This window comes from Vitis vinifera, chromosome 14, assembly GCF_030704535.1.
Source record: "Vitis vinifera cultivar Pinot Noir 40024 chromosome 14, ASM3070453v1".
Classification (NCBI taxonomy): domain Eukaryota; kingdom Viridiplantae; phylum Streptophyta; class Magnoliopsida; order Vitales; family Vitaceae; genus Vitis; species Vitis vinifera.
Genome location: NC_081818.1, coordinates 12,750,494 through 12,765,385, shown reverse-complemented (window position 1 = coordinate 12,765,385; position 14,892 = coordinate 12,750,494). Strand labels below are relative to the sequence as shown.

Sequence of the window (14,892 nt, the reverse complement as noted above, 5' to 3'; positions counted from 1 at the left end):
TTTTCCCCTTCATAATGTGCTTTGCATTGGAAATCTTACATACTGCAGTGGCTTATATAAGAGATCTTAACTAACCTATCAAGAAACTAGACCATAAGCAAACGACTGCTGACCTGGATACAAACAGTTATAATCTTTAATATTATTTATTTTATTTTGTTTTATTTTGATAGTTAACTTATTCCTTTTTATTTTTTTTTTAAACTTTTATGTTTCTTCTTGCTGGGATTGGAACCTGGAACCGCCCTCACCTCACCCAATGCTTTACCACTAGATCCAGCCCTCGAGGCCCTAATTCTTAAAATTATTAAAATGCTCCTATATAGATAATGAAATTGAAATAAGGAAAAAAGAAAGTCCCATATGAACACAAATTTTCCTTTCTTATCAATGTGCTTTGCATCAGCAATATTATATATTGAAAACTGCTTCATTTGTGTAAGAGGAAAGGCTTAATGAACAGATGAAGTTACTTCACTTTATGTAGGTTTAATTATAATTAATAATTGATGTAAGCATGGAAAAGAGGTTTGCTTAGGAGTGTCATTTCTAAACATGTCATTTCAGTATTGGGGTGTTGTGCACCTTGTTGAATAAGTACCTGTCCCTCATTTTGGCATGCTTTGTTTGTTCTGTTCTTGTATCAGGAAACCATTCAGAAAGAAGATCGGTTGGCAGAAAACATCTTAGACAATTCTGTGCTTTTGAATGACTACTCTCAGGCTGTTTTGAGAGAGAAAACTCGTGGGGACGGGGTAAGTATATCTAATAATAATGATGATGGTGCATGTCAAAGTTCGAAAACTGAGGTGTCGGAAAGTCTTGAAATGCCTGACACTCTTGACAAAGAAAGGCCTGCAAGTAATGGCAATTCTTCGGTGCTTTCTGGCTCTGTTTTGCCTGATTCAACTGAAACCAAAGGATTCAAGCGTTCACATGACAATGGGGAACTTGATGTTGATAATAAGAGGTTTCGGACTGTTATCATAGATAGTGATGATGAAACTCATGAGGTGGGCAATGTATCCAATTCTCTTGTTAACAATATGACTAAGATGGAGGGTCAGTCTGTTTTGCAAGAAACTGAAGGTGATTTTGTTGGTTCTGGTTCTCTTCCTTCAAAGCATATGAATGGGAATTTTCACTGCACTGCTTGTAATAAAGTGGCTATTGAAGTGCACTGTCATCCTCTTCTGAAAGTAATCATCTGTGGGGATTGCAAATGTTTAATTGAGAGAAAGATGCATGTTAAGGTATGGACTGTATTGAGTGTTGTACATGTGTTGCTTTCAACAGTTTAGCAGTTTGATGAGCAGAATATCAAATATGTTTGGCTTAATGATTATGCTTAATGTAAAACTAGAATATTATTTGGTGAAACATAGATTATTTAACTCAAAATATTAATTTTTAAGCTTTTAGATTTATTATAGTCTCTGTTACATGGACTTGGGTAAAAGTGTTAGGTGTGAATATATGTTTATATGTTTGTATCTTGTTGGTTCAACTATATATAATACTTCTTTTATAGGAAACAAGCAAAATTATACCAATAAAAAATAGGAATATAAAGAAGGATTAATCATGCTTCGAACCTGGTGCAAGAAGAAAGAGATTTAGATAAACCATCTATTAAACACCCAACATTAGTACATTACCATTTGTACTTGTTGGAAGGTTTCTCATCCTTCTTTGTTCTTACTATTTTTATTTTTATTTTTATTTTTTTAAAATCAGAAATGAAGAAATATGTATTAATAGTAGTGAAGATACAAGAGAAGGATGAGAGGTGCTTCCCTCAAAATATAGAATCTGGTCAATGTAAGTATATACCCCTCTATAGAAAACTATATACAAAGATAATCCCCAACTATCTCAAACTTTTGAGTCACAAACCGCAGTCCAGTTGAGTTGTAAAACACTAAGAGGAACTCCTTTAAAAGCAGCAGTACAAGAGGCCTATAGAGAGGAATAGAAATGAAGTAAATCCCATAACATCCCTTTCGATCTCCCTTTATCCTAAAAAATCCTAGCGTTTCTCTCTTGCCACACAATTCACAACAAAGTGAGGCAAGTGATTTGCCAAAGTGTCTTGCCTCTAATTGAATTCCCCAAACCTCTAAATGCAACAATCATCATGTCCTCAATACTTCGTGGTGGAACCAAATCCAACCCTGCTAGATTGAAGAGCTTGTGCCAAAACCCAATAGTTAAAGGGCAATGAAGAAAAAGGTGGTGAATCGATTCTCCTTTTCCTTTGCATAGAATGCACCACTGAGGACAAAGAGATTTGTCCTCAATGCAATGAGCTTGTTCTTACTACTTCAATGCAACAAAATGCTGGTTTTGTACTCAACATTCTCCTCGAGTCAACTACACCAAAAAACTGGCATAATTCCTTCCAAAAAAAGAAAAAAGAAACTGTTGCTTTGGGGCAGGAAATCCCTAACAAAGGCCTTCAACAAGGAGGCTGCTAGGCCAAGCTATTAGTTGTCTTGTTTGCCAACCTAGAACTCCAAATAGAGTGGCAATCAAAATCTCTTAAAATATTAATAATTTTTTGACCCAAGAATCTAGTTCCCAAGGCCCTGCCCCTTTTTTTGGTGACACCATTCAAAGCAGCATTGCCAAGTTTCCTTCCTCTTTCACTCTTTATGTGCTGAAATCCTCTAGGTTATGAGGTAAAAATTTCAAGAAACATATCTGCTAGTTTCTGTGGAAACTTACATCTGAAGCTGGCTACCTTTCTGTACTGGCTCCACTTCTGGAAACCCTCCAGTCAATTTTTTGGAACTTAAAAAACTGAAAAAAATTATAATTTGTTCTTTCTTGTTCTTTTTCCTTTTTTCTTAGTTTTCTTCTTTCATATTCTCTTCCTCCTCCCTTAGACACTGCAACTAACATACCTTGCACAGTAGCTGTGTCTTTACCACCACTACTACTGCCTCTGCTACTATTATTATTTTATAATTACTGCTTGATTGTTGGATTTGTCAGATTTCTATTTGAATTGGATTGTATGGCAATGTTCTGTAGTATTTATACTCTACCTTTCAGTGAGATAATTTGCTGTGGCAGGATCCTGATTGCTCTGAGTGTTATTGTGGATGGTGTGGACGGAGCAATGACTTGGTAGGTTGTAAGTCATGTAAAACATTATTCTGTATTACGTGTATAAAGAGGAACATCGGCGAAGAATGCTTGTCAGATGTCAAAGCAAGTGGCTGGCAATGTTGTTGCTGCTCTCCAAGTCTTCTGCAACAATTGACTTCGGAGTTAGAAAAAGCCATTGGATCTAGTAGTCTGACAGTTTCTAGCTCTGATAGTGATTCAGATGATTCAGATGAAGATATCAATGTTGCAATCAGGTATTAAGATCAATTGATTGTGATTGGGATTTTTAATGTATTTCATAATGTTTTAGCATTAGTATTTCCATTGTTTGTTTCTTTTAGGTTTTTCTGTATCAAAACTCAAAAATTGGTTTGATTTTTTCTCTAATGCAGAATTCCTGTTTTAATTTTTTGATCGTGGTTGTATTCTTTTTCTTTCTGTTTTAATTTTGTGATATTTCATGGTTGAATTAGTATAAGTTTTCATGAGTGTTAAACTTTAAAGTTGTGTGGGGTTTCCTGATTTTGGCTTTCTGTTTTGGTTTTGTGATTCATCATTGTATTAATAGGAGTTTTCATTAGTGTTAAAGTTTTATGGGGTTTCCTTTGGTACCATGAGTTTCATTTAACCACATTTTTTAGCTCAATCGGAATCTAGCTTTAAGAAATGAAAGTGCAAGCCTCACTCTTGATGTTTAGACCTGCTATGCCTAACCATCATTACACCTCCTTTCTTGCCTGAACTTGTTAGGAGATTGGCCATGAGCTTTTAAGTTATTATTCTTTGGCTTTTAAATGACATTCCAGATTTGTACTAGTATTTTTCAAGTTGTTCAAACAAATCTTAACAGGATTCTGTGCTGAATATAACTATATAGTTACTCCTTTTCTGTATCAGCTCCAAACGAAGAAGGAAAAAGAAAATTCGGAGGATTCTTGATGATGCTGAGTTAGGGGAAGAGACCAAAAGAAAAATTGCAATCGAAAAGGTAAATTTGGTTGTTGAATTGTTCAGTTCAAACTCGTATTTGGGTGCTGGGTTGTCAATTGTTCCCTTTATTTCTAGGAACGGCAAGAACGTCTCAAGTCTCTACAAGTGCAGTTTTCCGAGAAATCCAAGATGATGAATGCTGCAAGTTGCAATGGTAATTTATCAGAGGATACTAGTGTTGAAGTTCTAGGTGATGCTTCGAAAGGTTATATAGTGAATGTTGTGAGGGAAAAAGGTGAAGAAGCTGTGAGGATTCCTCCAAGCATCTCTGCCAAATTGAAAGTCCATCAGGTTTCTTCCTAAACTTACATGTATCTGTGTTCTTCTGGGATCCTTGCTATTTAGCTAGATTGCTTTTTCAAAATGGCTTGAATTTAATGTGTCCCTTTCAATCATGCCTCCTGCAACTTTCAAATGTCTTCTTGTTTCCAAAATAGGACATTCTTAGAAACTGACTTTGTTTAATTGTTTTATTTCTACTTTAAATCCCTTCTGCCCTCTTCTCTTCTCTCTCTCTTTAATTTTCTTCATTTCAGAAGTCCTTGCTGTCCTCTTTTTTCATTCCAACTAAGTTCCTTCCCTATTATAAAATTGAAAGTGTAGGGTTTTTTCTTCCTTGGTTTGATAGACAACTTTCTTTATTTGATTTGGATACTTGTACAATTTGCTAGTTATTTAGTGATCTGTCTATTGATACATGAGGGGCTACAATAGAGAGATGGCATGCAGCCAATTCTGACTGTCATGGATTTGAACTGTTGGACATACTGGCATGGGTTAAAGAATATATGAACCGCAAGGCAGCCAGAGTTTTGTTGACTTTTATGTGCCTCATGCCTGCTGGCCTTGATATTCCTGCACAGAAAATTGAAATTGGCAAGAATAATCTTGCTTTGTCACTTTTGGTTGTTATGGAGTGTTGTTCCCCATTTAAAGTATTTGTTTGCTATTAGAAGATTGGATGGCATGTCAAGACTTTTCCTACACCATTTCTCCAAATACATAAGCCAAAAGAAGGGTAAAGAAAAGAGAGAAGAAATCATCATCATAGTAAGGTTGGAAATTTTTTGTTCAACTTGGTCCAGTGACTCAGAGGAACTAGAGGCAGAGAGGATAGAAACTGTTCCAAAATCCAGATATCCTAAACTGCCTGTGTTTATTTTGACCCTGCCACGATAACTTGGGACTATTGCTTTCCTGCTTGGTTTAGTCCTACTAAAACAAAGTTGAGATGTCATAAATTTGAGCTGATGTATTCTGGAAAATTGTAACAAGAAGTATGCCTTTAAATTTGTTTACTTAAAATTAGCCTTTTATCTCTAATAATGGTGTTCTTGTGTCGTGTAAAATACTTGTTTCTTGTAAAGTGCTTGTTTGATGGCCTCCTTTAAACTAATGATCATGAAGGTGTTAGTATATTGGTGTTTTGTTTGTTTTTTTTTTGTTTTTTTTTGTTTTAATGAAATCTTATCTTGTTCATTCCTTCAGATCACAGGGATACGATTTATGTGGGAAAATATTATCCAGTCCATTAGAAAAGTGAAATCTGGTGATAAAGGTCTTGGTTGCATTCTAGCTCACACCATGGGGCTTGGTAAAACTTTTCAGGTATTGCGTTCGTTTCTCTCAATCATTCCTTTTTCTCTTCATGAGAAGTTCTTAGAGAATAAAAATGGCTTATCAAACTTGTACATGTGCAATGCCTGAATGAGTGTGTAAAAGAAGGATTAGAAAGAGGAGAGTATATACAAGTCTCTGGTAGTACCAAGTCCCAGCATTTGTTCAAAATATGAACATTATTTTCTCATGGCTATTTCGAGTGAATGGTGGGAGTGAGCAGTTAAGCTTTTTTGTAAGCTGACTAAAAGATAAAAAGTTAATATGAAACTTTGGCAAATATGAAACTGATGAAAAAGGCAAACAAACAGAGGAAACACTTCTTTCAGCCAAGGCTTGAGTTTTACAACAATCATAAGCAAAACTGAGGACTCTTTAGAGAAAGGAGAAAAATGATTAATAATGGATTCATTACCTATCATTTGAGAGAATGCTCTAGAGTCAACAATCCAAGATATAGAATTGAATATCGATAAGAAAGCAGTTGGTGTACCTAATATTGCAACAATAGCTATAGGTGTAGATGAAGGTCCACTTAGTCGGTTTCGTGAAGTCAGAAGATGATTTGTATTCATAATGAGTGCGCCAGATGCCTTTGAAGTAGATGATTGGTCATCATGATCAAAGTAAGCTTGATTTGCCAAATCTGGTTTGCCAAACTGTGCCAAATACATGTCAGCCTCATGATTGTTGCATCCATAGTGAGTACAATATCTATCTTCTTGACCTTTGCCACACTAAGAAATAACTTCTCTCTTACGTGAGGTAGGGCAACTCTAAGCTGGTTATTTGCAATCAAATAGGTGGGTTAGGGCTTCAATCTATAAGATTTCGGGAGGAAAACAAAATTAAAATTATAGCAGGGAGGAAAAAAAAAAAGGATGGGAAAAGGAAAGATAGAAACCTTGAGAGTCTTACTATGATCTTCTAGGAGTTTCACTTAGAAGAGAAGTGAGTACAACACTTCTCAGAAACATGATTGTTGCATCCACAGTGAGTACAATATCTATCTCCTTGACCTCTGCCACGCTAAGAAATAACTCCTCTCTCATGTGATGTTGGACAACCCCCTAAGGTGGTTGTTTGCAATCAAATAGGTGGGTTAGGGCTTCTATCTTTTGAGAGAACAAAAATAAAATTATAGTGAGGGTAAAAAAAGGATAGGAAAAGGAAAGAGAAGAAAGCTAGAAAACTTAAGAGTCTTACTGTCAGCCCCTTAGCCACTTGATTCAGACCCGGAGAAATAGGCCTCATGGGTAGGCCTTGCACCCATGAGAGCCTAGGCGGAAAGCAAGGAAAGCCTGGAGGTTTGGTGGTTCAAACCCCAGGAGCTAAGTGTGGGGATCGCGGACAAGTCAAGCGTGCACCGTGCGCGCACCGCGAGCGAGCTAGGCGCGCATCGCGAGCGAGCCAAGCGTGCACCGCGCGCACCACAGACGAGTTAGACGCGCACCGCACGCGCACCGTGGGCGAGCCAGACACGCACCGTGCGCGCATCATGAAGGCACTTGGGCCATGGAGTGGTGCAGAGGGATATTTTGGCAATTTAAATTAATTTGTATTTATTTAAATATTTCATTATGTCTCCTCAGACATATTGATGTCTCCTCCAGAAACTTTGAAAACGGCCCGTATTGCTCTTTAAGGGGGGTGTGGGTGTCTCAAGGGGGATGAGCACCAAGGGCGAGCCTTGACCGCACCAAGAGGGCACCCTGGCATGGCCTTGGGCGTGCCTAGGACACGGATGGCATTTAAGCATGCACACATGGGCTCCACGACGTGTGTGGCATGCACCCCGTGGCTGCAACAGCACGGGGCATGGTGCGGCCTACCCCCTCCCCGCGTAGGCACGAGGGCGCCTAAACCTTGTGCAAGCGAGCCAGCCAAGAAGACCATGGGCGCAATGCCATGGCCAGATGGGGCATCAGACAAGTAGCTGGTTCACACCATGACGCCTATGCACAGCACAGGGGCGCAATGCCCTGTGCACCAAGAGGGAACAGCCATGGGCGCAATGCCATGACTCGTTGAAGCTAAACCTAATGAGTGGGAGCAACAGGCCCAGGCCATGGACACCTTGACATGGCTTGGGCTCACGCATCAGTGTGGGGGAGGCACACTGATGCAGCCTGGTCAGCTAGTGGTGCATGCTGCTTGGTTCCAAGAGCCTTGATCAGAGACGCGTTGGTGGGCACCCGGTCACAAAAGGCACCTTGCGGGGAAGGAGGCAGCTTGTTAGGGGAGGGCTCTCCGGCAACTTGATGAGGCAGGCTCGAGGAGATGGCAGCTAGTCAGAGCACTAGCTAGGACAGCTAGTGATCAAGTCAGTCAGCTGCATGGACTGGTAGTGGGCTGAGTCACTGCTGATGCTGATGCAAGTGGGTGGTTTCTCAGCAGACCACCATCTGGGTGGTGGGTGGTTGTGCAAGCAGTTCAGGGCAGTTCTGGGCGGTTGCATAACCACCAAGGGAAAAACTGCAGGGTGAGTCTTTTAAAAGGGCTCTTGCAGCCTTGAGATGAGAGAGAGGGAGAAGAGGGAAAGTAGTCTTTGAATGCTTGGGATGTAAGTATTGCTCTCTGACTCAGGGAAGCAATTTTGTATCTTGTAGTTGAGATTAATACAAGTTGGGAAGGATTTCCTATAACCTCGTTGTGTCCCTGTTTCCTTTGATTTGTTGTTGCTGTGTGTGTGTTGAGAAGGCTGGGAGAGAAGGTTGGCTAAGGAAGGGTCTTTAGCACTGCGCACCAGGTGAAAATTTTAGGGTGATTTTCGAGTGTGTGACACTTACCATGGCCTTCTAGGAGTTTCACCTAGACGAGAAGTAGATGGAGTCTTACCGGTTACCACTTAAAATTTCAAGTTATGCAAAAGGACTTAATATTATTCATCATTATTAGTTAATCTCATTTTACATTAGTTAGCCATATATATATATATGGCTTTACAAAACCCTATAAACTGAATACAACTATGAAACAAGAAATCTAACTTGTATAGAAGCTTATTAGGACTTATATTCTCTTCCTAAAACTATTAAATCATCTAAAATTAAATTAAATTTAAAAGAGAATGAAAATGTTTTTGGTATTAGAAACTTACTCTCTAGTCTCACCTAGAAGGAAAACAAATGGAATCTCATTATTGAAAATTGCAAGACAAATTAATATTTATCATTAATCATTTGTCTCGTTTTACATCAATTAGTCTTATTTATAGGCTTTAGAAATCCCTAAAAACTAAATAAAATCATGAAAATATAAACCTAATGTATAATGGTAATTTATTATGACTTTTATTTTAAAATAAACTAGAAGCTTCATTTTAAAATTAGAAATTTACTTTATAGAAACTCCTTGTAATAAGAGATTCAAATAAAAAAGGAATTCTAGATAGTAAAAACACAAATAGAAACTCTTGAAAAAGGAGATTAATTTAAAAAATAGGAAGTTTGGAAACTTCTTTTGAGGAGAATTCTAAAACTTACCAAATTCCAAAGAAAATTTTAATATTGAATATTTACTAATTATGATATTAGAGAACCTAAAAAACTGTAAAATTATCTAAATACCTTTGATAGAGTAATTTACCTCTTTTTTTTTTTTCGTTCAAATTTTTCCTTAAATTCCTTTTTCCAGTAGATCTTAGGGATTCATCTCGTTATTTTCCCTCGACTTGAAAAATAACTAAACCTCAAGTTTAAATGGCTTTCCATGGTTAATTGAAATCTCGAGTAATTCTTTCTACTTTTTTTTTTCTCTTTATTGACCTACAAGAATGAATTGATAATGCATTGCAAAGAACTCTTCATTAAATCTTTGCAAAATTGATACCGGATGCAATCAGGAACTAGGATCTTCCCAGTGCTCTTTAAATTTATTTTTTGCTAATGTAATAGAGGATCTTAAAATCTCTCAGAATGGAGTATGATGTTTGAACTTAGCAATTAATCTTTTTAAAAAATGACAATCAAGCGTTCCATAGAACAAAGAAATTGTAGATGTAGTCCTTTCAATATTCCTTACTATTAAGACCATGACTTGGATGATGCGGCACCAAAGCCTTGTGTGGTAGCACTTTGTACCTATGAGTGAGGCTTGGGGGAATTGAGGCTTGCAATAGGATGTGTAGAGACTTGGTAGTGGGTAGACACCCAACACATGTTGCTAGCACACATGGATAGTACAAACACTCGGGCTGGCATGTGTGGCCAGCACTTGGCCCAACTCGACTCAGCTTAATTTGGCCAAAATTCAATTTTTGGACTGGTATTTTTTCCCTTTTGTGGGGGGGGTATGCATGACTCGGTTAAAGGTGGAGTGGTGGATCGTGCATGGCCACACCAAGGGCACATCATGAGGGATCTCACACACGAATGAGCCTTCCTAGCACACACATATAGGTGCAACGCCATTAGGTGTGGTATTAGTGATGGGTGCAGTGACATGGGGCGTGATTATGGTACACACAGAAGCATGCCTGGCGAGATGGTTTGATCAAGTGGGTTGACATACATGTGGGCCAACATAGCAATACATGGCTGTGGGCTAAGAGAGGGCTTGGCAAATACATGGGCTGCCTAGACATGCAGGCAATGAGTTGACACTCACAAGGGGCTGATCAAGACACGTAAGTGGGCTGATGCTTACGGGCTCGACTACAAGGTGCAAGCTAACACATGCATGGCATAAGGGGGAGTCCTTAGCATTAGGGTGAACTCAAGCAAGGAAGGCATCTTGGCATTGGGTAAGCCCAAGCAAGGGTTTATTGACATGGTCTTAACATTAGACATGAGCTGACATGTGGGGGCTGAGGTGGGAGACACCTAGCACAGACCAAGTCAAGCAAGCTGTTCCTAACATGAAGGCATGGGTTGTCGAGCTTGTGGACATGTGAAATTGATAAGGAGGCACAGAATGCATGTTGCTAGAGGTGGCAACAACAGTGGGGTTTTAAATCAGTCATGGAACACGTGGCAAATGGTTGAAGCAATGATGTGGTTGAAGACGTTTGAATTCAAAATAGGTTTTTCTTATGAATGTGCTATGTAGTCGACTGATTGAAGCCTATAAATAGAGGTGCCACTTGCCATTCAAAGCATTGAATCATGAAAGATAGTGTGGGAGTTTTGCTTGCAAGAATAGGCTTAATATTCTTGTAACTTTGTGTAACATAATACAAGTTTGAGGAAAGACTTAAATTGTAATTTTTGTTGCCTTGTCTTGTGTTTCCTTGTTGCTTCCTTGTGCAGTCTCGTGTTGGCAAGAGTAGGCTAGCTTAGAGGGCTTCTAAGTGCCACACATCATAAAAAATTTGAGGGAAAAATTTGTGAGTGTGACACTCACCATAATAGTATAACAATGTAAGATTTAGAATTTTCAAATGAGTTGTATCGATCTTTTACTTTGAGAATTCAAGCATAGACTTTCCCTGAACATGCCTGAAACTCAATGTACCACCAATAGGCATATAGACTACAAAAATTGCATTAACTTGGTTGGTGTGTTGTTTAATCCAAAGATTATGACTAGCCATTTGTATAACTTATCCTTCATAGAAACTAGTAACGAGGAAGTATCATAAAGAAACTTTTGTTGAATGAAGGCCTTTGTAGAGAATTTATTTACTTATCTTTTGGAGTCCATGTGCTTCCTGTGATGTGTATGGTAGGCGAGTAAATTTGGAAAAGAGGAGTTTCGAGTTAGATGAATATCATGCTGTAGATTTCAGAGCCATAGCAATTCATTCTTTAGCATTGTGGGAATCAAGTGACTAGAGTCAACCCCTATCAAAAAAAGGGTTAGTAGAGTCCCAATCAACTAATGTACTTTGTTTAGCTCACCTACATGTTCTAGCACAGGCCCCATCACATCTTGCTTTCCATATTCATAATAGACGACTCCTTTATCCTAGATCTAAACTTCAAATTGCTTCTTAATAGGAGTATTTGATGACTCTTTTAGTTCAGAGATACTGATTTCTCTACTAGTTGCTTAGGTGGTGGAATCTCTTTCATTGGAAAGAGAATTTTTTTATGCTCATTGCACAAGAGTGTACAAGTGTTCTCATAGCCATAATATTCGAATTCCATAAAAAAACCAGTCTTCCAAGCCTTATATGGGCAACTTTTATCGGAAAAAATCACACCATACTAATAGCTGAAAATTATTACTAAAGTTAAATATTATTGAACCACGATAATCATCTAAATATGTGTCATTTACCCATACTATTTGATATTTATTTGGATCCTTCTCTATTTTTAGATTAAGCTTCTTACAAGTTCTTTTGAAGTTATGTTAGAATTACTACCTCATCAATAATCGTAGTGCATAGTCTTCCTTGTCAAAAAACACGGGTTCAGAAGATGTTAGCACACCACCAAGCCAACTTGTTGTTTGCCTTTGGTGTAGACACTATAAGTCACACTAAAAAAAATTATAAGCTTCCACTTTTGTTGCATAATTTGTTCCACTCTTCCAGTAGTATACACCTTCAAGCCTAGAATTTTAGCTTTGATACCAAAATTCATGTATGACAACCCTAGCTTGGTTATCTAACGAATAGGTGGGCTAGAGCTTCAATATTTTAGGATTTAAGGAGGAGAACAAGAATAGGGATAAAAAGGCTCTTTTCGGCTTTCAAGTGTTTGGGATCCTGTGGTAGACTGGGATATTGAATATGAACAGACTAGTCACTCCTTGAAAAATCATCTCATAAACAGATTATACTAGGAGATAGCTTTATACAGGTGGTGGTATGGCCGCCAGATTACCATCTTGATGTTCCACCCGAAACAAATAATTATACTGAATTCTCTCTATCCTAGAGATGACCTTGACTGAGTGAGTTTAGATATTTTCCTTCTTTGTAAGTTCGACATTTTTATTGCATTCTAGCTCACAGACATGAAAATTGTCATTAGTACAAGCATTAGTTGTTGATTGCTCACTCTATTTTTTTTTCCTGTGGATTTTGATGATAATTGGTAGCATCTATACCTGGATAATACTGTTTTTTGTTGGTTGATGGATGGAGCTTGCCTGAATTGTCAAATTCTGTATGCAGGTGATAGCTTTCTTATATACTGCAATGAGAAGTATTGACTTAGGATTAAGAACTGCACTTATCGTTACACCTGTAAATGTGCTGCACAATTGGCGACAGGAGTTCATAAAATGGAGACCTTTGGAATTGAAGCCTCTTCGTGTCTTCATGTTGGAAGATGTTTCAAGGTTAATTATGCATGTTTTGGTTATCACATTAAATATATTTCACCTACTGAGCTTCTGTTTATATGATGGATGCATTTTTTTTCATACCACTTGTTATATACCTTGTGCATGTTCGCTGAACATACCTATAGATGTTTCTATTGATGGGATTGTATTGTTGTGCACTTCTCTTGTAATATGCTATGGCTTCATTCCTTCATTTATCAGTACAATATTGTGGTTCCAACAATTGATAAGGGGTTGCGATAGGGATGTGAGGGATTCCATGTTTGAGTCCCAAGAAGGGAAAAAAATGGAAATTATAAAATTTTGGTCGTGAAGTGTCCTGTTGCAATGATGGGCTGGTTTCTCTTGCTTGAGAGTACATTTATTTATATCTCATTTTGCAGTGATTTTGTAAAAGCAATCTTCTGTTAATTGCACTTCTATTAGAAATGCTTTTATGGGGAATCTGTTAGCATTTAGATATAAACCAAAAAAATGCTTTAAAAGTGTTTTTTGGTTATGGATGTATAATAAAAAAAAGGGTGATTTTTGGAAGAAGCACTTACTGTTAGTCCAAAAGTGACTTCAAGTTATTTTCTTAATTTTTGAAAATGATTTTAGAACTTCTCCAAATAACAATTTTTTTTAGGAAAATTCTTCCAAATATTAGGAAATGCTTCTAGCCCTCCAAGAATCACTCCCTAATGAACTCTTTAGTCTTGGAGATAAAAACCCAACAATCTAATACACTTATGAAATTTGAAGTTTTAGGTGTACAAAATGCAAAGTTCATGCATTGTGGTTCTGTGGATATTCATTGGGGATCCTTCCTGTGATATGTGAATTATAATAAAAAAACCTTAATAGCAGTTGACCTTTGATAGAATTGTTTAAAGGGACCTTTATGTTTCTAAATCAGAGAAGCAAGAAACAGAAGGGACGGATGGAGCAATGAGCAATGAAAAGAAATACCAACCAAATGGCTGTAATCCTGAAATCCTCTCATATGGAGAGGAAGAAAAAATGCACACATCCTGATTAACAGATTAGAGAACAACTTCTGATAAAAAAAAAGAAAAAAAGAGAACAGATTGGAAAACAACTGTGTTCTGTTTGACTGAGATTTAGCATTGAAGTTGCATTTCCAGGATGAACTCTCTAGGGAGATTGAAAATGTGTAGAAGGAGGCAATAAGACATATTGATGGAGAAATATAGGAGACAAGAAATTAAGATTGTTTCCCACCACAAGTTTTGTGAGTACTTGACAAAATTTATAAAACTGATTCTCTATCTGATATGACAAAAAGTGAAGAGCAAGGTACAAGGTTCTTTTGCAAGGACATGAGAATGACACCATCAAAATCAGAAATGAGCTGTGTAGTTTCTTCTTATTCCCTTATGTATAATCTAGATTATTTGTGATGATCATTGAGTGTTTAGAGTAATGTTATCTTTTTATTGTAATGAGTGGTGATATTACTGAATGGTAATTAGAGGAAATATTATACCTCTCTAGCTGCGAAGATGCAGGAGTTTAGGTGGTTGTGGTAGATTTTAATTGTTATCTCCCCATAAGTGTACTCATAATTCTTCATATAAATACTTGCTATTCTTCACAAGAGTTGTCTCATTATTCAAAGACAGAGAAGGAGGATGTTTTAGATTTTGGTCATCACTATGTTCGGTATCATTGATACAAGTTAGCATTCAACTAATGAAGGTTGTATTGTTGATTTGAAGATAAAATATCGGTCTTCTGTATGATTGACACAATTTACCATTGGAATATTGGAGGGTGTATTACTTTTTTTGCCTTTTGAATATGAAAGATTCTGATTCTTTTTTGTTATTTTATTTTTTACTTTTTATTAGAGACAAAAACATTTTCATTAACAGATAAACAAGAGAAGGATGAGAAATCCTTCCCGAAATACAAAACCTGATCAGAACA

At 37.4% G+C, this 14,892-nt stretch overlaps 1 protein-coding gene across 3 annotated transcripts in view; it reads left to right on the top strand.

Annotated features, from left to right (window-relative positions):
- The window catches only part of LOC100244360 (protein CHROMATIN REMODELING 20), a 119,897-nt gene that overhangs the window by 42,862 nt on the left and 62,143 nt on the right, over positions 1 to 14,892 (top strand). For all 3 annotated transcript variants that reach the window (XM_010661870.3, XM_010661868.3, XM_010661869.3), the window contains 6 exons: positions 648 to 1,253; positions 3,079 to 3,368; positions 4,012 to 4,102; positions 4,180 to 4,395; positions 5,593 to 5,712; positions 12,788 to 12,954. In XM_010661870.3, coding sequence (XP_010660172.1) covers positions 648 to 1,253; positions 3,079 to 3,368; positions 4,012 to 4,102; positions 4,180 to 4,395; positions 5,593 to 5,712; positions 12,788 to 12,954 — 1,490 coding nt within the window. The remainder of the gene's footprint in view (positions 1 to 647; positions 1,254 to 3,078; positions 3,369 to 4,011; positions 4,103 to 4,179; positions 4,396 to 5,592; positions 5,713 to 12,787; positions 12,955 to 14,892) is intronic.